Source organism: Sinohyriopsis cumingii, chromosome 6 (genome assembly GCF_028554795.1).
Source record: "Sinohyriopsis cumingii isolate HCF-2022 chromosome 6, ASM2855479v2, whole genome shotgun sequence".
NCBI lineage: Eukaryota > Metazoa > Mollusca > Bivalvia > Unionida > Unionidae > Sinohyriopsis > Sinohyriopsis cumingii.
In genome coordinates this window covers 21375465-21400870 of record NC_142966.1, presented here as the reverse complement: position 1 = coordinate 21400870, position 25406 = coordinate 21375465, and the positions used below count along the sequence as shown (strand labels likewise).

The window sequence follows — 25406 nt, the reverse complement described above, 5'->3', positions numbered from 1 at the left end:
TATCCCTGTGTGAAGATAGGGCCCCCTCCTTGTCAGATGCATATCCATGTGAAGACATTGGCAGATGCATATCCATGTGAAAACATTAGGCCCCCTTCCCTTACAGATGCATAAATGACAACATTAGTTAGGAACTTATCCTGTGAAGACATTAGAGCCCTTTCCTGTCAGGTGCATATCCATATGAAGACATTAGCACCCTTTCTTTATCATATGCATATCCATGTGAAGATATCAGCACCACTTTTTTGTCAGATAGATTCGTAACCATGTGAAGACATTAGGCCCCTGGCCTTGTCAGATGCAAATCACTGTGAAGACATTAGGACCCCATTCTTTTCAAAGACATATCCATGTGAAAACATTAGTACCCTTTCCTTGTCAGATAAATATCCCTGTGAAGACATTAGCACCCCATCCTTGTCACATGCATATCCATGTGAAGTTATTAGCACCCCTTGTGTCAGTTAGAGGCATAACCATCTGAAGACATTTGACCTCTTTCCTTGTCAGATTTACATATATGTAAACACATTAGGCTCTTTCTTTCTCAGGTGCATATCTAAGTGAAGACACTTGGACCCTACCTTGTCAGTTGTATATTCATGTGAATTCATTAGGTCCATTTCCTTGTCAGATGCATATCCATTTGAAGACATTAGCATCCCTTCTTTTTCAAATGTTATCCATCTATCGATGAATATAAGTATGAATGAAAATGTCATTTTCTGCAAAACCATGGAAATGTATACACACAAAAATAACTTGCCAGTACTTAATTACCATGAGTACTCTTTTTTTTTCTTCCTCAAAGTAGGATTGAAAATTTATTTAAGAAATAAATAATCTAGTTTTGTTTCAGATATGAACATAACATGGTGCAATTAGAGCTTGAGAAAACGAGGGATAACTTTTCAAGACTGAAGATGAATTTGGAAGAGAACAGACATGATATAATACAGTTAGAACAACAACTAAGGGTAATATCTTTTACATGGAATCATGCAAAAGTAAAGTGAGATAACATTGCAATGAGTTATTACTGTAAACATAAGATGGCACAATCCATCTTTATAGTAAGCATGTTATACTCTCTTTACACCCCCAGTGCAAGAGCAGAAAGGGTGATATCGCTTGGCTGATGTCCATTCAAACCTCTTCCTCAAATCCATATTAGTGCCAAGGCACAAAACAGTTAAACTTATATTTCTGAAATGTTATACACTATATCAAGATCTTAAATGGTTGAACTGATTAGATTTAAAAGCTAATGCAATTTAGCAAATTCAGACACATTTTTTAAGTTTTGGCCCTGACTTTCTATACAGAACCTTGAATGATTGAGCAAAAGCCACTTGAAGGAGACAAATAAAATATAGTAGACATATTTGCATTTGTATATGTGTGTCCTAGCCTCAGTTTTACCATCACAAGTCTTAGGTTAAATCTTGATTTAAGACATCTGATTGGTTGATTTGGAGTTTGACTTAAATTTCAGCCAATCAGATTGCTGGATTCAGAGCTTAAATTTAAGTCATAACTTCAGTTCTGTTGGTGAAATTCAGACCTGAGTAGATTTTCAGACCATGACAGGAGTATTTCAATTCATATACATATTTTTGAACTTTCATTTTTTCCCCACATAAACCTTGTCAGCACAATTGTGCCACAACCTCTTTAGGACAACAAATTCTTGTGTATATTTAATTTGTATTATCTTTTGGGCTTTTCTTAATGATTATGTTACATATTTTTGTATTTTGTATTTGACCTTGTCCAAAATCAAGTTCACTGTGTACCTGACTAGCAATATAGATTTTGTAAACAACATAATACATAGTTAACATTTTTCTGGGTGTGGGTTAAATATTAAGATCATTTTCAATGGAGGTAAATATGTTTATTTGGGTCTGGGCCCAGAACATTGGTATTCCACATGGATAAACTTGTATCTGATGTTTAACATGTTCTTTATTCTAATTTTAGTAACAGATTTTATCCTGTTGACAACTTAGATTGACCCTCATCCTGATTCTACTTTTGTGTCTTAGCTTTTTATATGATGTTTACTTGAGAAATTACACGTTCTTGCAGAATCAGTTTTATTGTTGTGTTTAGTATTTCATTTATGTGGCATTATTTAATTCATTTATTATTCACTGGAAATGCAAAGTGCTCATCTGTAATATGCTTGGACTCTAGAGTTACAGTGAATTCAAACAAGGACATCTTTTATTATATTATGGTGATTCATCAAAAGACTGTTGGCATTTCTCCGCATGCAAAGCCACAACTTATTTGGGACACCAATGGAGTTCAGTTGGAACTTTATACATTTGGACCTGTGACAAATCTTTTAGGACTATTTAGGATTTTCTTCACAATGCTGTAAATTCTTTTTAAATTTCACTCACTTCTGGTAAATGACACTGACTGCAAATGTTTTCAATGATTTTTTCACCAACATTACCACAAAGTTAAGTGATAGAAAACAACTTGAATGAACTGAAAAAGTTCTGCAGCAACAAAATCTCTAAGGAGGTATGTTTCTCTATCCCACCAGTATCAAAAAACTTTGTTAAAAAATGTCTCAGTGAACTTCATACCAAGAAAGCTACAGGACTTGATCAGATTGGTCCACAACTCATTAAATCTTATGCCTCTCGGACTAAAGAATTTTGTCACTTTAAATTCACATTACTTCCAAAGTGTACGCCTTAATTTATTCTAACCAATAATACTCAGTGGTTCCTAAATTTTTTCCCAAGATAATCATTCTTTCATCAGATTTTGGACAGCCTAGAATCTCTGGACTATGTTGTATATCAACTCCCTTTGAAAATGATAATTTGACATGGGTTCCTATCAAGTGGTTATGGTTGGTAACTCAGATGTTTACTTTCTCAGGGCAGTATTGTGATGCCCTGGTCAAATCTCAATGAGTCATAGATGTCGGCCATGGAGTTTAACACTCTCATGGCGGGGGGGAAGAAGAAAGATTGAAGTGACCCTTCACAAAGACTTTCCTGGCTTAAATGTGATAAAAGTATAATACTCATTGCATTCAACTTTAAGGTTTAATACTCATTCAAAATTTGACACATTACATATTGGTTATTCCCATATACTTAAATTTTGAGTCAGTGCTTTTTTTCTAGTCAGAATTGTAGGCATCAGCTTTGAATCACCTAGATATACACAGGCCACTTGTCATTGTTTATGTTACACATACAATATTGTGAACATGTTTATGTTACACATACAATATTGTGAACACTGACTGGAACAGTACCATTAAATTGTAGGGATGGAGGGATTTGGTGATATAACTAAATATAATATTCCTTTTTCCAGTAGTGCAAAGTCATAGTTATCAACTTCAGTTTCAATGAACATGGATCTTATTTTTATTTATTTTGTCCTCAGTCTTTTAGAGAATGACTCAACTGTTTGTGCTTGTGAGATCAGTGTTTACCATGAAATTTAATGACCTTTTTTATCCCAAATTTGGTCATGGCAGTTGTACACCTTTTGAATTATTCATTATGAGGTCATTATTTGTGTACGAATTTCAGTTAACACATTTTTGAAACCTAAATACAAGCTTCTGTTTAGAAAATTCAAATGTCTAACTTGTGCATTTTTTGTCATTAAAAAATCAGTCCCTTTGGATATGACTAGCTTATATAAATGTTTTGGAAAATACTGTGTTTCATAAGATAGTGTGGAGGTATTAGCAAGAAATAAAGTATTTTTATTGGAATGGAATCTATAAGAGAAATTCTAGAAATTTTGCTTCTCTGTTCAGATTTGTGACAGAATTATACTATTATTGATATAATGAGATCAGCTGGTGGGTACATAATTCTAACTGCATACAAAAACATGAATGAGATAATGGCAACTGAATGGTGTAGAATTTTACACCATTCAGTTACCATTATCTTATTCATGGTTATGTATGTATATATCAATGCATGTTTCTTAGCACCAGTTCCCCCCTGCTTATATTGCTTTGAGGATACACATGCAATATTTTCTTCATTTAACTGACTTGTTTGGATATTGCACAATACATATAGCACAGTGGCACTTTTGTAGACCCCTACCATCATGTTATAGTAGGGTTTCACTGTATTGGACAAGGTCAGTATGTCTGCATGCACCATTTTAGATGAAAATCCACACGCTGTATCACATTAAAAAGCAATCATCAGTATTTATATATTCATATGCTCATATGAGGACAAAGAAATTTTATAAATATTTGTATGACATGCATTTCTTTAGGTTATTTCACCCATTTATTTCACATCCACCCACACTTCAACAGTGAGTAAAAATAAATGAAACACAACATTTTCAATCCAGTTACAGATGAGTACCAAACAAACTCACGGAGGTGTCTATAGTAGAGGCCTATCAAACAAGTCCCAGAATATGAAACACAAAAACTAATGAAAAATGGACAATACAGCAGAAAGTTTTTTTGCAAAATTAATCCATTGAGAATTGCCAAACAAGTGCAAAGGCAAATATAGGCAATGTTAGGTAGCTGACCCTGCAGCAGCTATGACCTTGAATTTAATGTCAAACCCAACAGCGATAAAGATTTTCTGCACAAAACTGCTATTCTGCAAAGCTTTATATATGCAGAATACATGTATGACACCCCTTGGCCAATCATACAGAACAGTTTACTACACAAGATAAAATTGGTTACCTCCCTTAACACACCTCTGTTGAATCATTTCATTACAAAAATTCATAAAAGGAAATTGCTTAAATATTTATGTCAGAATGTTTAATGAAATATTTTTTATTTATTCTCTGTTAAGAGATAAAGAAAAGATAAGCGTATAATTTTCAAATTTTACGTTTTAGAGACACATTGATATTTGCTATTAATGATCATAAAGATGAACTTAATTATCAACAATGTTTCACAATTCATGTTCATCCCTTTGATCTTGTTGAATATACCATATTTCCTTAACCCTCCAAACAATCAACATTTCAGTACTTTTATTGTTTTATATCTTTAATGCCCAGTCATAGGGACCAACATTTCATTGGCAAGATAACTTCAGTCCAAATTTATTTTCTGTTTAATACAGTTGTAATTTATATTAACAGTGGCTGGTGGAAACTGCTGAAAACTTCAAAGATCCAATATATTATGTAATTGTTAATTGCATTTTGATTGTAAAAAAAAATTAAAAATTATTTTAAAAATATTTTTAATGTCTACAGTGGTTGCTGGAGATTTTTAAAATTGATGTATTGCCTCAGTGTTAAATTGATAATACAGTTTAATACAGAGGCAATACAAAGATTTATGAATGTACAAACAGAATGTAATCAGTGACTATGTAACATCAGTTTCTGAAGCTTTAGGTAGACTCCATCAGCCATTGCAAAAATTAATTATGTATCATCCAATTTATTTTCCCCAGGTTTCTGCAGAAAAGTATGAAGATCTTCGAAAGGAACTAGAAAATAAAGCCTTGTCAGATGAACAACTCAGGTATAGATGCTCTAGATAACTTTGAGGAAATTGGTTTACTAAAGCTACTTTGCAGTGCAAACTGCAATGAAAGAATTTAGTATATTTTTTCAATTGCTTAGGTTAAGATTTACTAGCATATATTTTGTTGTATTGTACAAAAAAATCTTCCCTTGTGACAATAACAAAGGATTCAAAGCTCTAATTTGGTGATTACAGATATCACATGTATGTATATAATTTTCTGTAAGCTAATATGTTGAATTGATTATTTTTGGAAATTTAGGTCTGTGTACATAGAAAAATGATCCCACTTTATTATCTTGTTTGGTGCTAAAATATTTTCTTTTGGTATAATTAAGTCTATAAAAAGATACTCTGTTTTTAAGAAGGAAAATGAAAATGCATGAAAGGAGTAAGAAGAAATTGGGCATTTACTTTGATTGCTAAATTCTAACAAATATATTTTTTATCAACATCACAATTGAGTAACAAGTATAATTAGAGTGTTTGTTATTTTATTATAGGCAAACAATCAGTCAGCAGGAACAGAAAATAGAGGAACAAAAGTTGGAACTGGCAAATCTACAGAAGGAAAAATTGGATAATGTAATGAATTCTGAGATAACTTACTTTGTTTATGCATATGTATGAATCAAGCCAAAACTAATATATCCTTTCAGATATGTTTTCTAGAGAAACATTTTGAATTTGTTATTAAAATAAAATTAAAATTTGAAGCAAACTTAATGTTTTCTTCTCAGGTCATAGACTGTATATTCACTTAGTACAATGGTTCTGAACCTTTTGGGGTGACAGCTCAGATAAGGTTTGTGGTATTTGCATTGCAACCCATTAAATGCTAAGCAACCACTTGGGTATGAAATTTATAAATTAAACTTGACTTACCAAATCAATGTTTGATTGTAATTTTATGAACCCCCATAAGTGCTTTAGTGATCACATGAGATGACATTGATCACATGACTAATCAGTCTTGAGAACACAAGAAATAGAAGCCTTAATGTCTTATCAGGTGGGAAGTACCAAATGTGGATATGTGGTCACTAAGGCACTATAGGTGTTCATGAATTACAATCAGACTTGGACTTCGTAAGTCTAGTTTCATTTATCAATTTCTCCCATAAATGCCTTGTAATCCCATGAGATTTCAGTGACAGGCTTCCATTTATGGAATAGATTAACAAAAAGCAGAAACAAGGAAGAAAACTTTGTGTTGTTAGTAAACCAGATAACCCAAAGAACATTGTATATTATATTAGCATTATGAAATTCTGGTTGCTGACAAGACCTTTTTAGTGTATTCAGTCTTGTTTGTAATGAACTTGTCATATAATTTCCTGAAAGTACAGGCACTAACCCAACCAGCTACCTTCAAAATTATACCCAATTGTGTGCTTTTAGCACAAGCTGCAGAAACAGATACAGCCCTTGTGGTATGAGCCCGAAATATAGATGTATCAATACCAGACTTTCTCACATGTCTGTATTCAGTTGAGAGTATCTGGGTGGAAATTTCTTAAAATAATGCAAAATCATTCCTAGTTGGTTTCATTTATAGGCCACCTTCTTCCTAAGCAATTTGGAATGATAACGTTTTGAAACAAATGGAAAAATGTTCTTGCACAGGAGTATGAAACATATATACTTGGTGGTATAAATAAGGACCTTCTCAGTTTTCAGATAAGGACCAACTGGATGGAATTTATTGAATCATCAGGCCAAGACCAACTGGTAAATGAGCCTGCAAGGGTAACAGAGAAATCAAGCACTCTTATTGATCACATTTATACTAACCTACCAGACAATGTGGCTTTTGTTAATGTGCAGAATGTTGTCTTAGTGACCACTATCCTACTTTTTTTGACAAGAAAGGTTAAATGCAAGGAAAATAAGAGAAATACACACATAACAATCACTTACAGATAGTTCAAATTTTTTAATGAAGAACAATATCTTAATGACGTATATAAAGTTCCATGGAATATGATCCAAAATTTGGATGACATAGATGAAGCTCTGAATATGTGGACTTACTTATTCTTGGATGTAGTCTCTAAGCATGCACCACTAAATGTACATCGACTAAAGAATGAAATCCAATCTAATTGACTTACTACTGAAGTCCTAGATGCTACGACAACAGGAGACCAATTCAAGGCTATTGGAAACCATGCACAATATAAAGTATGGATAAATAAAATTACAAGTATGATTAAAAAAGCTTTAAAAAAAACATTATTATTAATCATTACTTGAAAACAAAAAGAGCAACACAAACTCTATTGGAAAAGTCTTCAATGAACTCGCTGAAACATTTCCACCCAGATACTCTCAATTTCTTGTGACTCCAAGTCATGTCGCCTTTCTACATTTACATCTTCCTTAATGTATACAACAAGACACACACACACCCACTGTCTCTCTGTCCCTACATAATGGTTTATTGTAGCCTTGACAGTGAAATAGATCATCATTGTGGTTAGCATTTAATTTGGTTTCAGTGAGTCCTAAAACATGTATATTATTTTCCTTGGAAGACAACATTAACTTAATCTGGTATATTTTTCCCACTATACCTTGTACATTTAAGTGACCTATGTTAAAACCTTTTGTATTTAGTTTCATTTCATCTTATATGTATGTCATCATGCATTGGGGTACTCAGTGAGATTGCCGAGTGGTCTAAAGCGCTCTCCGTTACAGATCACTGCATCTCACCTCTGTCTGCGTGGGTTTGAGTCTCGGATTCAGCCTATGTGGGTATGTGAGAAAGCTTGCCAGTAGCTTTTCGTGGGTCGGTGGTTCTTTCCGGAGTTTTCCCGGGTTCTTCCTCCACCATTAATACTGGCCGCCATGTATAGCCTATCGTGTGCTGAAAAATGGCGTTAAACCCTAAAACAACAACAACAACTCAGTGAGATTGTCTCCATGCTAATTTTATCATTCTGACATCTTATTTCTATATTTAAATGTTCATATATATTTAAGCATCTTCAAAGTCTCACATACAAACCCTGAAAATCCATTAACTTTTGCATCTAGGTACAGTTTGATTTGTTGTAACTGAAGCATTGGCATTCTCCTCTTTGCTAGCTTCCTAATATGTATAATACATTTATAGACAAAGTCTTTGTGTCCATATTTATGGCATCTGAAGCACTCAGTCTGTTTGCCATGATGGCATACCTGTGTCATGTGCCCAGTTTCTCCACAGTAGAGACAGTACTCTTCATTATAGTGCTTGAAAATGAGGGCATACATATTAATATTTCTCAGTAGTTGAGAGGTCCCTTTACTGCTTAAATGAATTTTGTCTCTTTGGTAGAGACTTTGGTTCTGAAGAAAGAAAGATGTATATTGTGGAATGTACTGTAGGTTGAAGTCTTCACATAGGTAAATTATCAGATCGTTGATTTCTTTCGCCTTGGTGTCCACACGAGGAGGTAGTCCTGATATCATTATTTTACATGTATTTGGGCTGCAATACCTAGCAGCATACAGTAAACTTTCAAAATCTGTTCTGATCTGATTTAGTGTCCTTCCCTCACAGGCATCATTTTCACCTACTAAAATAATAATTTGGTTGTATTTAGTTAGGTCACTGTTCATTATTCTGTCTGTGATGTTGTCGATATTTGCACCTCTTAGAGTCTGTACATCTGTTTTAAAAAGTCTCCTTGGTATTATACTTTTCAATATTGAGGAGCCAATTATTAGATGTGCTATCTTTTCTGGCTTGTGATTTCATGTGTTGGACTCTGGATTGTATTTCAGACACATATCTTGGAGGAAGGGGTGCTGAAATTGGTGTTTCAGTTGTGTGAACTACTCGAGCTGATTTTGACACATTTATCTGAGCACTGGGAACTGCAGTTGTTGGTGATGGCAACATACTTGACTGAGCTGTGGGCCATGGGTGTACACTTATTTCTGCTGCAGGTGTGACAAATGACTGAGAGGGGGCTACTGTTGTTTGCAATGCAGGATTACTTTGGGTATCAGTTTTTATTTGCATGGTCATTTTACATTTTCTCTTGGCTGGTATTGGGATTGTCTGTGTCTGAGCATCTGACACTGTTGCTATTTGGGAGTCTGTCTGAATTGCTATTTCACATGAGGTTACTTGGTCATTAATCCTTCCCTATGCTGACTTAATAACATGTAACTGTAGTTTTAATTCTTCAATTTGGGCCTCCAAGTTCCTGATTGTTTTTTGATGTACACACATGAAGAAATCATTAAGGTTTAAACCATCACTGCTGTGGTCATGATTTATGGAAAGCTTAATTGCCTGATGCTCTGGAGGGATGTTCATTTTATTGCCTGAGTCACTTAGGTTAAAGACTTTAGGAGCTGTTTCATGTTTGGTACTATATCTAGTTACTAGTGTAGATGTCAGCATATAGCTGCCTTTTGCATGGGTATTCTCATCCTGTCTACATTTACAGATAATATCATCTAACCATGTGAAACTGTTCAGACCCTGTATATGTAAGACATGTTGTTTTATACAAAGTAGCTGTCACAGTGTTTTTCTCTTGTGTTCTGTAGATAATACCATTTTTGTACACTTGAACTCCATGAAGTCATGCAAGGTTCTGAATCCAATATCTGTTTTACAAACTCGAACTTTTGTGGATCTATATGCACAGTGATACTGTATTTATTATGTTTGACTCTCAGGAATTCTGGATAAATGTCAGCCATATTGGATAACTCCAAATCATCATCTGCACCATTGTTTTCATTTTCACTCTGAACATGACTTTCCTGCATGGGATTATCTGTGTGGCTCTGATCTTCAGGTATATAAGACATACTAAAGCCAGAGAATGATACAAAAAATGTAACACTGAGTAATGAACCTACAAGGCTGGTATTTAAATGTTTCCATGATTCTGATATTTTCAGCTTGTTCATAACAGTGATAGAAAGTATATGAAGTCCTTATATATGACTAGCACATATCCATAAACTTTTAAGTAGACTTTTATTTTGAAAGTCAGCTCGATATCCATATCTTTCTTTACATGGAAGATATAAAAACCAATCTAGCATCATAAGAGACCAACATGAAGGTGGCAAGCGTAGCCGCTTATTGGATGGCCTAGCAAACTTTAAACATAGATTGAGTGATAATGCATGAAATCTATATGAAAATTACCTATTTTCTCAGAAATTGTGAGTATTAAAATTGTTATGTCTTTAATCTGCAGAAAGACAAGATAAAACTACGTCGTTGATGAAATGTGACCTGGTACTCGCAATTTGCATTGCTTGTCCCATGAGTACACAAATCTAGCAACCCACATTTCAAATGTTGTAGAGAATTTAACAAAAATAATTTAAATGAAAGTTGTATATTGGTAGTAACAAAAACGAAAGAACACAAAAATTCTCCATATTTATATATTCTGAGTTCTGGAGTTTTTTGTATCGCGTGACTACCACGTTGACATGTGCTCTCTGCTTGATAAATCAGACTGGCCAGATTGCTGGTTTTTACAAAAAGTATCTGACTTTCATTTAATATATTTGATTTTCTGTACAGCAACATTATAAAGGAGTTTATTGTTGATATCACATGATTATTGAACAACCAATATCGTCATTTGAGATTCATGAAGTCATGTGACTAGTAATGCAAATGGCAAGTACTGAGTCAGATTTCATCTACACCGTAGTTTTGTTTTGTCAGCAAATTAACGACATAACGATTATAATATTTGCCATTTCAGAGAAAATAAGTCATTTTCAATCGATTTCATGCAGGTATGAGTCACTATAACATAAGTTTAAATTTTCTAGGTCCGCTGGTAAACGACTACCCCATGTCGCTACCACACGGTGGCAGCAAATTCCAAATTTTTTATATGCAGTTGCAATGACCCCACACCCCAACATTAATGTCCAAAGGCGAAAAATGGGGTGGGAATAATCAGAGGAAACTTGGATTAGAAAATGAACTGTTATTCATTTTAAGCCAAATTTGTAGTCCATATTGTTGAATCTCAGAGCTGAATTGATAAATTTTCGTTCCTTGTACTATATGTTAAAAAATTATACAAGCCCCTGTATCAGTTTCAGTTTGGGGACTGGTTTAACGAATTACAAGAAAACAACTTGATTTTACGGAAAATTCAGTCCTTGTTTATTCAGCAGTATATAATTGTGAAGGTCTTTTGTCAAAATTTAAATCAACCCTTTTGAAAATGTTTTTTAAATGATGGATTTTTAACCAGATCATCTTAAGCAGATTAGGTTGTTTGAAAAATCTTGTTTGGGATATTATTGGCACAGATAAATTCAAGGTTAAACTCTTTTAGTTACAAGACAAGATTCTAATTATTTGCATTTATTGTTTTTTTATACATACTGTAATCGGAAATATTACTTTCTATGATATATATATATATATATATATATATATATATATATATATATATATATATATATATATATATATATATATATTGTTATAGAATTCTTTAGAATTAAAGGTTTGAAATGAAACAAAACATAATTTATGTTCATTATGTTGTTCCGACTTAGCAACATAATGCAGCAAAATAAAGTCAGAATTTTTTGTTCTGTACATTGAGATGACTTTACATGCCATTTTTTCAGAATATGATCAAACTTGTTTCGTGTGATACATTTTGGGAATTTGATCATCTTTTCTGACTTCGATGTTTTTGGAGATCTTGAAAGAGAAACATCTTTAGATTTAGAAAATGCTTGTTTTATAATCTAAAATGTTCTTCAATGCATTCAGTAATAGTCATATGTGAACCTTGAGAAAAGTAATTCATCCTGGAAAAACCCTGGAAATGACCTGGAAATTTATCGTTAAAAAAGCATGGGAATGATTAGTATAAGAGAATGTTGAAATTAATCTAAAAGGTTTTATAATCTATAACTGATTTTCAAATAAGTACCAATAAGGCCACTGGAGAAGTGACCATTATCATAAATAACAAAACTCATCACAGAAAAATGTATTTCAATACCTCATTTACAGGCTGTAGCCTTTTGTGTATTGATGCACAAAACTCTTACACATGTACTATGCACAATATATCTTCCCCCAAGCATCCAAAATAATTCTTTCAGCTCTTGACCATCTTATCAAATAGTTACTTGCACCGTTTTGTTCTTTTCAAGTGTATTAATTCCACCATGTGAGTCAAAATTTTGTTATGTTAACTCCATTTAGAGCAAGGGTGCACTGTTTTCAGCAAAGGGCCAGATTGCATTTTCTAAGACCACTCGAGGGCTGTAAATACTGATTTCTTTAGTATAATTACACTTTACAGGCAAGATTTCTGTGTTCATTTAATTTGCTCTGAGGGCTGGACAGAACACGTTCACAGGCCAGATCTGGCCAGTTGGCCACGGGTTGTGCACCCTTGATTTAGAGGCTTTATGAGGTGTAACACAAGAAAATCTTGGACTTTTTATAAAGAATGTGATTTATAGAAAAACAATTTGACCCTTTATATTGAAGATTGTATTACTTCTACCTTTTTATTTTAAGACTATATATTTACATTTATTTTGAAGGATTTATTTTGTTAAGTTTGTTTAAAAAATTTGATTCGTACATTTTAGAAATTTTTGTTTGTACATTTTAGAAGTTAACATTTAAACAGCACTACATAACCAGTATTGTGCTGACATGCTGTTATACCTTAAGAGTACACCTTTCCCATGATAATTTGTACACAGCAAGTTCCAAAAACATAGACTGCACTTTAGGCGATGGCACAAGTTTCTCAGGGGTCTAAAAAAAATTGTGAAGGGAATTTAATAGAAAAATGCAAATGGAGGTGGAGGAGTAATGATGCTGTGTACTGGTTGAATGCTTGTTTTATAATAGAATCAGGAATAACTGTCAGTAAAAGCCTTTTCTAATCAAGTTGTTTGTTTTCTGCATAAATTACCATTTGTTTTAATATTCCCAACCTCAGAAAGCTTGTAACAACATTACTCCAAGAGGTTTCAACAGCCATCATGTGTATGTGAAAACATTGTATATTATGTCATTGTTTTATGCTGTTGATGATTCACAATAAAACAAGATTCCTTTATTGAAAAAAGAAATAGGGACATTTATTTCATGAAACAAACATCGTTTAAAAAACTATGGGACATTTATTTCATCAAACAAGCATCAGAATCAAAAATCAAATTTTAAAAAATTGTTCTATTAGTAAAATTATTGATGCCACAATATCACTGCAAGTTTTAGTAAAACTTGTCACCCTTGAGGAAATCACAGAGTGCCAATTCAGGCATTTTAAGTTCACTACAAACTCTGGACTCACTTTTCCATAATGAACTGTATGTGTGAAACAAAGCTTTTTATTCACCAAGTACTCAATTTGCTTTGTTCCCTTACTCTCTTTGATTGCTAATTTAAGGTAATTAAATTATATTATTTGCATGATAATATTGATAGCAGTGTTCAGTTGATAAAGTGAAATATACTGGTTACCATTTATAGCCTATCATATGCTAAAAGTGGCATTAAACCCATAAAAACAGCAACAAATACCCATCCATAGGTTTGTGGAAACAGTATTTCTTTAGTATATGAATTTGGAATTTGTTAGGTTGAGACAACCTTCTCATGCCAAATTGGTATTTATCACACACTTGTTTGAATCATTCCTGGATAATTTATATGGGCAATATGATTAATAATAACCTGAATCTTACTCTGGCATTCAGATGTTTATAAATTGTTTTCTTTTAGTAACCATGGAAGCTGAAAGTTTAAGTTATACCCTCATGTCTGCAGATATGCTCTTTCCTCTGGTAGAGTTAGAGATTCTATTTTGCTGTGAAACAAGAAGATTTCATATTGGCACTGCTGTTTTCTCTCTGCAATTTCAGAACAAGAGTCTCCATATTGAACTCCAGTCAAAATCAGAGGTAGCTGTGAACCTTGAAACTAAAATCAACTCCTTGAAGAATGAGATCATAACAAAGAACAAACAAATAAAAGACCTGGAAAAGGAGGTAATATTACAGTTTTAATAGCCATCATGTGATGAGAAAATTTGCATCCTTTGTTGATGTATGAATTCAACAATAAACAAATTGTTTCATATCAGTCTTTGGCTATGAAAATACTTTTTAAAGAGGAAATGGCTGTGAGGAGAAGAAAGGATTTAGAATTTAATGATGCTGAGTCTATTTGGCTTTATCTAATCTCTACAAAGGCAAAACAATATCAAGTTGCTGAAATATACAGGAATCTTGCCTCCAGGAACAACTTGAATGAATGTTTTGAAATTCAGCTTGATATGGTCTTAAATTAAGGGATTGAGGTTTATATATATTTGGTAAAATTAAGAAAGAATAGACACATCTATAACCATTGGTTGGATTTTATTGAAACACCCTGGCTTTTACATGTTAATTATCAACTCAAGTGAAATTCACATCATTCTAATCAAACTCACTTGAAATGTTTAAATGTTAGTATTCCCCAAAATGGTCTAAGTGATTATTTTTTGTTGTCGTTCAAATGAAAAAGAGCTATATTTTTTTATAAAACAATAACATATATGTCTTCAAAACCTTTAACAACAAGAATTTTAAACATAACCTTCAGCAAGTTCCATGGACTGTATTTGAAGACCTTGAAGGTGCACTGATTACTTTATCCAAACTGTTTATTGATGCTGCTGACAAACATGCCCTAGTAGAGTGATGGAGAGTTAAAGATGCCAAACAGTTTATTGGATTACATGCAAGATTTTAGATAACTTTAAAGAGAGAACTTAAAAGTCACTGGAAATGAGCAAGCTTACCAGCATTGGAGAAAATTATGATATGGTACATAATTAATACGATGGACTAAAAGGTTCCATTATATAAAAACGATAGAAGATGATAGAATGATGCAAAATCAGTCTGGAAAACTTATCAGATGAAATAGGATTTGGCTTAGATACGCCGCTTTATATTTACTACTGCAGTTTTTACTTGAAATCGATAGTGATTTATATTTCATATTTCACACAAACTTAGAGTGCTTTACGCTCCACTATATCTAACATTCACACAAAATTTCAATCCACTATTAATAACTTGCTGGGATTTACAAGTCACACATCTTACTGATAAAATGAATGCACTATTAATAAGTTGCTGTGATTTTACCCAAAAAAATAAATAATTTACACAGCCACCTGCCGAGATATTTTTAGAATCTCGGCTTTCGTTATTATACATAGGCTGTTATATATATATCTCATTGTCATGACAAAACAAGTACAGATTAACCTTACCACTATTAGGAGATCCAGGTTCTAGCATTTAATAAAATTTCCATGTGAGACTTGATTTATTGACATAACATTTTTTTAGCTTCTCATCAACTTTGATCTTTGTTTTATTTGTTGTATGATATCGGATTGTAAATATTGACAACAGCATTAGAAAGTGATTCTGTAACCCAGTTAAGCTTACTAAAATAATCTGATTTTTCTGTGTGAACCAGAAACAGCTTTATCTTATTTCTGTTTTTGAAATACATGCTGTACTTTATTTAGAGAAGGTAACTTAATGAGTTACAGAACGAATCTACCCTTAGGCCTTCTATCTGTTATGTACAATATATACAGTATATACAACATGATGTGAAGAATCTGGCTTGACACTAAATAATTAAGTGATTTTAAAAATCAAGTAATAACTATCAAGCCTGGAACATATGCACAGGCATCTGTGAACACATAAACATATATAAAATATATAAAATATTAATCTGCATTGAAAAATTCAACTGTGAAAATAATGCAAAATTACAGAAAAGCATCCATTTTCAGACATGAAAAGAAGAAATGCTAGGAACCTCTGCCATATGTCACTTGTACTGCAGACATGATGTTTGATTAATGTACAAACTATGATGCTGTTGTGGATTCTTGAATTAGTCCTTGTTCAATAAGCAGCCGTGACAAATGTTTATCATGATATAATTACTCTTATTTTACAGTGAATTCCAACACACCTAGAATATTTTGATAATATACACAATAATGCCTCACGATATTGAAAGATGATTCTAGGTGTGGGCCAAGAAAATTCCGCAAAGATACAATGATCTTTGATAGACATGGGTAGTTTGCAACAATTCCCACCAGTGATCTATATGTTGTCCTCCTTAAATTCATTCTGGAAGTTAATCAGTTTTGAGTTACATAACTTCAAAATCATCCTGGTTCAATTCCTTGTCCTATTTAGCATGTTAGCCGCTACTGTGAAGCTCTGTATTGCACAAAAAGCAAAATGCTAGTCCTGGCGTTCAGTTTTCATACAGACTGACCAATTACGTTCCCATCATCTTTGCATTTAAGCCATTCTCATTGCCGCACATTTTTCGGCTGGTTATTCAAACTCGTATCCTGCTCGAATCGCCATGTTTGGCATTCTCATCAGTTTCCGTTATGCAACGATTCATTGGGCAAGTACAAGATGTTGACCAATCAGAAAGCTCTTTACAGCGATCATCCTCTAAATAATAAACGGAACAAATACTTATTAGCAAGCTTGTTGCGGAATGGGACCGGATAGAGCATTATTTAAAAAAAGTTTGGGAACAATATTTAAAAGAAAGGGTCCATATCGAGGAAAATCAGATTCAGGTCAGGAGAAAAGTGAAATTCTGATTTAAAACAGAAAACAAGAAAACTTGGTTGAGGGCACTTAAATCCAGTTTAAGTTAAATGAAAGTACAACAACAATAACAAAATTTGATGAAGAAATATAACACGGAAAGATGTGGAAAGAAGTTATTGTGCCCAAAATAAACAATACAGTTACAGCTATCAGAAACAGGGAATATAAATGCTGCTGAAAATCATTCAAATTGTACAAGAAACTGTAACGTCTTTCTATGACAAATTCAATACAGAAGACTGGGCTGTGCTCAACACATTTAATCACTCCACTCTAGCACATTTTGCACATTCCATATTCTTTTTTGAAAAGTGCTTACAACAGTAATAAGGGAAATAACTCGTACAACCTTACTGTGAACTGGACTAATACATGTACATATGCATTACGTTACATCTCCTTTCTTAAAATAGATTTTCTCCATTAACTTGCTTGCTGGCACATAATGTTAATATACAATTCCTTTGTAATACTGTGAGCACTTTCTTTCAGGAGTTCTAAATTTACTACCAATAAAATCTGACTAGAATTCTCAGCTTTATGCATGCAGAATCAAAAATGAGACAAACAAAATTATTCTTTAATATCGGAACGGTCAGCGTTCCTAGGTATCACTAGCAAACGATTCACTAAAATGAATTATTTAAAGTTCTGTCTGTCTTAACTCAATTTTCTATCCACTCTTATTTTCAACTCTGCATCACTGTCCTAGTATTTAACATACATTCATATTTAAGTGATATAGTCTTTCAAATACACAGGTTTCTTAACACTTCTCCCTCTAGATGCCTGATAGTTGTCTGGAGATCTGCCATTATTATTCAACGGTTGTTGTCCACTCATCTTTGGTCTAGACTTTGTCCGAGACGTAATCTTTGCACCACTATTAGTGTTTTCAATTTTTTGTGGTACATGAATTTCTGTTTCTGTTTTGCATGTTTCAGATGGCATGAGTCTTTCTGGTGTTTGCAATTCTGCAGGTGTTGGCTGTAGATCCTGAATATCAGGGTCTATGAAATTTTCATTTGTAGCTCACAGATGCTTTCTGTTCCTGCGATACACACTACCATCTTCTGTCCAAATCTTGTAAGAGTGAATGTCAACTTTCCCATCTACGTATGCCTTGCGCCATGTACCATATTTGTCACTGGGTTTGACCCTAACAACATCTCCAGTGTGTAATGGTTGCAACTCCTTTGCACTCCTATTGTAGAATTTTTTTTGTTTTCTTTTGTTTACCAACAATCATTAATCTCTTCACTGTTTTCACCTCATTCTCCACTCTTCCATTTGATTGAGGGTATCCTGGTGAGCTAGTTTTGTGTTTGAACTCGTAAGTACGTGCAAATTCTGAAAAATCTTTTCCTGAGAATGGTGGTCCATTGTCTGATACAAGTTCATCTGGTATTCCATACCTGGCCATGTGTGCTTTCACTTTTATGATGACTTCTTTGACAGTCTTATTATAAAGTCTATCAACTTCAACAAAATTTGAATAATAGTCTACTGTGACCAGATATGCTTTGTTGTCAAATTCACGTAGGTCTACACCTATCTTTTCCCATGGCCTTGTAGGCACATCGTGACTTATGAGTGTTTGTTTCTGCTGCTGAGAAGAATATGCATTGCATGTTTCACACTTCGCAACATAGTTTTCTATTTCGTGATTCATGTTTGGCCAATATATAGCCTCTCTGGCTTTTCGCAGACAGCCTTGTATTCCTATATGACTGGAGTGCAGCATTTCCATTATCGAACCTTTCAGTGTGGCCGAGATCACTTCAGTCACTTTTGAAAATCAGGCCATTCTGTAATATCAGTTCCTCTTGGAACGGAAAGTAATACTGTAGTTCTTGTGGAATTACCTTTTTTTCTTCTGGCCATCCCCTCTGAATGACTTTTTTCAACTGTCTTAACTGAAAATCTGTTTCAGTTTCTCTCTGAATCTCAGTGATGCGTTCCATAGAAACTGGTAGATACTCAGCCATGCTCACACTTTCTATTGCTTTCTCTGTGAATGAGCGGGTATCAACCTCAAACACTCTGTCACTATCCCATACTTTCTTGGTACAGGGAAAATATGCACGACTCAATGTATCAGCCATGTACATCTGTGTACCTTGCTTGTAGACTACCATGAAGTCAAATTTCTGCAGTTTTAACAGCATTCTTTGCAGCCGCTTTGGTGCACTAACTAAAGTTTTCTTGCAGATTATTTCAAGTGGTTTGTGGTCACTTTCTATGACTACTCGTCTCCCGTAGACATAGTTCTCAAACCTTTCCATTCCAAAAACTATTGCTAGTAGCTCTTTCTCAATTTTTGCATAATTTACCTCAGTCACTGTGAGTGCACGTGAGGCATACGCAACTGGGTGCCCCTCTTGCAGCAAACAAGCCCCTAGCCCTGTTTCTGATGCATCACATTGAAGAATGGTGTCCTTCTCATGGTCAAAGTACCTTAGCACTGGTGCTGATGTCAATATCTCTCTAATTTCATGAAAGCATTTGTCATGAATTTGATCCCAATAAAACTCTACGACCTTCTTGATCAACTTTCATAATGGCTCTGTCACTTCTGATAGCCTTGGAGCAAACTTCTGCACATAGTCCACGATACCTAACAGTCGCTGGACCGCCTGTTTATCGGTCAGTGTAGGCATTTCTTTGATTGCCTTTACCTTTGCACTGTCAACTTTCAACCCTTCTGCAGAGATCACATGTCCCATGAATGTGACTTCCTTCTGCCTCAATTTCATCTTATCTTTGTTCAATTTAACATCCTCTTTGCGACATCTCTCAAAAAGTTCACGAAGCTTTCTGTCATGATCCTCTGTGGCCTTAGCATCATCTTCACCACTTCCCCACACTAGAATATCATCATGAATTGCTTTCACACCTTGAATCCCTTCCAAAGCTTCTTTCAATTCTCCTCTGAAATTCTTCTGGCACTGGTGCTATACCAAATGGCATTCTCCTCCATCTGTATCATCCCCATGGCATTCCAAATGTGGTGAGTTTGCTAGATTCCTCATCTAACTTAACATGCCCAAACCCATTTTTTGCATCCACAACAGTAAACTTTCTAGCCCTGCTCAGGTCTGGCAGAACATCTTCTATTGTTGGAATTGGGTAATGGTTTCTTTTCAAGATTTTATTTAAAAGTTGTGGGTCTTTGCACAGCCGTATTTTCTTCTTGTTCTTCATAAGCACCACCATGCTAGAAATCCAATCTGTTGGTTCTTTCTCCTTAGTCAATATTCCAAGTTTCACCAGTCGTTGAATTTCTGCCCTCAACCTCGGCTTAACAGCTAATGGAATTTTCCTCACTGGCAGTTTTACTGGTTTGGCTTGTTCTGTCAGTTCAAGGTGGATTTCTCCTTCCAAGAGACCTTCTCCATTGAATATGTCTTCATATTCCTGTATGAGGTTCTGTGTTGTCTCTACAACCATGATATGTTGTTTATTTACTGTAATAAATTCCATTTTCTGTACTGCTCGGACTCCAAATAGGGGTCTTGCCTTCCCTTGTACAATTACAAACTCTAAGATGTAAACTTTCTTATTTTTTGGATTTGTAATGTGTTATTTTCTTCTACCCAAGGCTCTTTTCTCACTGTTGTTATACATAACAAGTGTCACATTGTTCATTTCCAGGTGCTTCAGTTTGACATCATGGTATATTGTCTTATAATCTGTTTCAGAGATTATGTTAACTGTTGAGCCACAGTCTAACTGGAAATTTATCTGACTCTCACCTAAAGTCATTTTGGCAAACAATCTCTTAGGGTATGTTTCTATCCCATTCACTTCTTCTACTGTCAACACAAATTCATCACTTTCACTATCAAGACTTAAATCATCATCCATAACTTTTACCCCTTCTTTCTGCTTGTATTTCTTTTTGTGTGCTTTCCATTTTGGAGTTTTATGCTTGCCTTTTGCTGCAAAATGGTTCTTTAATCCACACTTTGCACATATTTTCCCCACAGCCGGGCAAGCCTCTTTCTTTGCTTCATGTTTTTTTCTGCAGTAGTCACACTCTTTGCAGCTGACTTTGCTTTTTTGACTTTTTACTCTTCTTTTGAGCTAGTGCCGACACTTCTTCCTGATTCATAGCTTTCATCTGTTTTTGTGTTTTTTCGTTTGCTCGACAAATAACTATGCATGTTCTTATGGTTAATTTCTTGTCTTGCAACAGTTTTCTCCTGGTGCTGTTGTCTCTTATTCCAATTACCATTCTGTCTCGCAACAGACTGTCCTCTAAATCACTATAGTTACACGTTTGCACTAGTGACCTTAGCGCAGTGACATAGGCATCAATGTTCTCGCCTGCTTCCTGTTGTCGACAATTGAAATTGTACCGTTCATAGGTTTCATTTGTTTCTCCTATACTGTACTTTTCAAATTTGTCAAGCACTATGTCAGGTTTATCTTTGTCTCCATCATTCTCAAATGTGAAGGTATTGAACAGTTCTATGGCATCTGGCCCCAAACATGTAAGGAGAGTAACTATTCTCAGTTTTGGCGCTTTTTCTGCCAGCCCCGTAGCTACTTCATAGTTCACCCAGACTCTTTTGAATTTTTTCCAGTCCACATACAAATTTCCCCGAAGCTCCAGTTTCGGCAGAAAAGGTATCGATGATGTAGGCAAAGTTGCCATGCTTCTGACACCATGTAACGTCTTTCTATGACTTATTCACTACAGAAGACTGGGCTGTGCTCAACACTTTTAATCACTCCACTCTAGCACTCATTGCACATTCCATGTTCTTTTTTTAAAAGCGCTTACAACAGTAATAAGGGAAATAACTTGTACAACCTTACTGTGAACTGGACTAATACATGTACATATGCATTACGTTACAGAAACAAAAAATAAATTTTATCGTATCTTATTGATATTTTTTACTGAAATGTCAGTGATATTACAATCACAAAATATCACTATATTTTTAGAATTTTTGACAAACTCTCAATGAAATTTTACTCATAAATTCCCACTGATATTTTCAAAAATGTTGGCAGACATTGAAATTTCAATAACAAAATTTCACTGATATTTTTCAGACATTTTGGTAAAATCTCCTAAAATACCATAATTTTAGTGAAAAAGGACATTCGAGTGAATGTCAAGAAATTTTCAGTAATTTTGCTGAAATTTCAGTCACATTTTCACTAGGGTATGATTTTTGTAGAGTATATTTTAATAGGAAGCCAAAAAAATTACTTTTCAGAATAAACATCAGATCAAGCCCCAAATCCACCTTGCACCAAACTTTCTAAGTCCAAAGATTCATCTATGCTTGTACTACCAGATATTAATTTTCTGATCATGTTTACATTTTCTCTACTTTTTTGGTCATGTCTTTGTCTGTTTTTAAACATCTGTGGAAAGAAAACTGACATACATGTGTTTCTTCAAATTTATATTCATCCTTCCACATCAGCTACACTAACATATACATGTACTCTAACTCCCACCAATATTTCTATTTGAATCAGATAGTTTAGGTTATTAATTCTTCAGAGAGTATTTTCCATGATGTTGCATCTTTATTCCATATGGAATTTTCATTTGCTATGAAGTACTTATGGAATTGATATGGAATAAATTGTCTGATTCCATAAGTTTTTCAGTCCATATTTCTTCCATACGGATTCCTGAAGTATTCCATACGGAATCCATGAGAAATTTCTGTACGGGTTGACATCATATAATAACTCAGTTCTAGACTCAGTTCCTGATACTGTGTTTAATGCAGCATTAATGTGATAGACATCATACTTTTCTTTATCGCCATTGAGAGAGTCTATCAGAATTAAATATGCTGTTGTTAGCAGGTTAGTATCAATACTATTATCTACTATTTCTAGCAGCATATTTTTGTCATAATAGTCCATACCGAGTACACAAAATACTAGATGTTTAGCAAATGTATCATTGGGCTTACGATTTTTGAGAAACTTGTGTTTCCTTGTTTCTGCTAGTTTGTCAAGCTCATCATGAATCTTCTTTAGTTGTTCTTGCTCTGGTTTCTTACTACTGTGAAATTGTGTTGTTAAACATTTTATTTAGCTCAAGCATTGTTTTTATCAAATATGTTTCAACTTTTAATCATCTTTCCTTGTACTTTCATTATTTACTAATATTTACCTATCAAAACATGCAATCTATACTACAAGTCATATATTCTTCCAACAATGGATTATTGTTCAAATATACGGGGAAACTGTGCTAAATCTGAGATGACTAGATTTATAAACTTTAGAAATGAGCAGCACACATAATTTTAGATGCATCTATTGATCATCCCTCAAAAGCATTGTTTACAGAACTCAAATGAGTCACAATATATGACAGGATAGATTTTCACAAGGCAGTTCTTTTATATAAACGTCTACATGGAACTGCACCAGAGTATCTTCAGGACCTATGCAGGATTTTGAAACACAATATCATACCAGTTGAGATCAATATCACATGGAAGCCTTCTAGCACCAAAACCAAGAACAGAGCAATTTAAAAAGAGTTTTCAATACTCTGGTACAGTTCTGTGGAACAAGTTTCCACTACATGTAAAATCTACTGAATATATTAGAGTATTTAAGAAGACATGTCATGAGCATATATGTGTTTCTAATAGAAAATGGAATGTAGTATTTTAAGGACGAGTGCATATAGGATTTATACAGATAGTAGTAGCAAACTTGTGCAAAACATCATAGGTGAGTACATGATTACATTGTTGTCAAAAGTAGTTGTAATGAATTAAACAAAGTCATACAAATAATTGGTTCTGTAGATGTTGACTAAGAAGCTTTTTGAAAGCTTGGCATGAGTCATCTGACTTTATATAAGGTGGTATGGAATTCCATAGTTTGGCTCCAGAAAAAGCAAAACTCTTATAAAACTCTGACTTTGGTTTATGTAAATATAACTTGATTGAGATGGATCTTAATTCATACATATGTTCATTTTTAACAAATTTAAAGTTACTTTTAAGATAATCAGGAACCATACCATGTAAGAGTTTATAGACTAATAAACCCTTTTGAAACTGAGTTCTCTGCTGAAATGGAAGCCGCTTTAGGGTTTAAAAATATTTATTGATAGTGTATCTAAATCAACATAAAGAATAACTCTAGCTGGTCTTTTTTGAAATTTCAGTAATCTGTTCTGATTTTCTGTACCACTCTTAACCCAGACAGAACAACAATATTGTAGGTGTGGCATGTTAAAATGTGTTTCATTGTAGAATATCTTTGTCTGTTCTTGAGGGAGATAAGATTTTTCTGTTCAAGAGATAAGGCAGTGAATTAACTTTTTTAATAACTTTTATCAACTTGTTTTTTCCAGCACAAGATATGGTCTATCATAATGCCAAGTAGTTTTCATTTTCAGACTGTTGTATATCCATTCCTTTTATCATTACTTGCACTTTGAAACAATTTTTCTCAGCTTTTGCTTGACTACCTATGATCATGGTTTTTGAACTGGCTGCATTTATCTTGATACTATTCTGTTCACACCAGTTATTTATTTTTACCAAATCTTTATTTAATTTAGTGCTAATCTCATGGCCTGTTGATCCAGTATTATATAATGTATCATCTGCGAACATGTTGGTGGTGGCTAGCTCAGTGTGATATGGTAAATCATTGATGTACAGCAGAAAGAGTAATAGTCCAAGAACTGATTGTTGTGGAATGTCGGCCTTGAAGATGGGTTTGAAACCAAGTTTCATGGTTAACTTGATAAATGCTGAGGTTTTGGATTTTATGATTTAAAAGTTCTTAAAAACCATTGAAAGGTCAAGAAACACTGTGCCTTCAAGGTTACCTTGATGTATTGCAGTTCAGCAATCATCCACCATTCTAGTTAGTGTAGTCTGCCATGAATGTCCTTTACAGAAGCCTCATTGTCATGAATGTGGTAAATTAGATGACTCCAGTTAGTTCTAACTTGATAACAATCATGTCTTTCTAATATCTTTGAAAGTGATGTTAAAATTGATATAGATCTATAGTTATTCGTATCAGAAAGATCTCCCTTCTTATGAATTGGAGTTATGTTTGCCAGTTCTAGCCTGTTTGGAAAAATACCCATGGAAATACTTGGATTGAAGATATAAAAATAAGTGAAGGTGCAATCACTTGAGATGAGAGTTTTAGGAATTTAGCA

The 25406-nt window shown here is 34.0% G+C and overlaps 1 protein-coding gene across 1 annotated transcript in view; it reads left to right on the top strand.

Moving 5' to 3' along the window:
• Positions 1-25406, top strand: part of LOC149796474 (uncharacterized) — a 294892-nt gene that overhangs the window by 195363 nt on the left and 74123 nt on the right. The window contains exons 18-21 of the mRNA XM_089961179.1: positions 863-980; positions 5457-5527; positions 6034-6115; positions 14429-14554. Coding sequence (XP_089817305.1) covers positions 863-980; positions 5457-5527; positions 6034-6115; positions 14429-14554 — 397 coding nt within the window. The remainder of the gene's footprint in view (positions 1-862; positions 981-5456; positions 5528-6033; positions 6116-14428; positions 14555-25406) is intronic.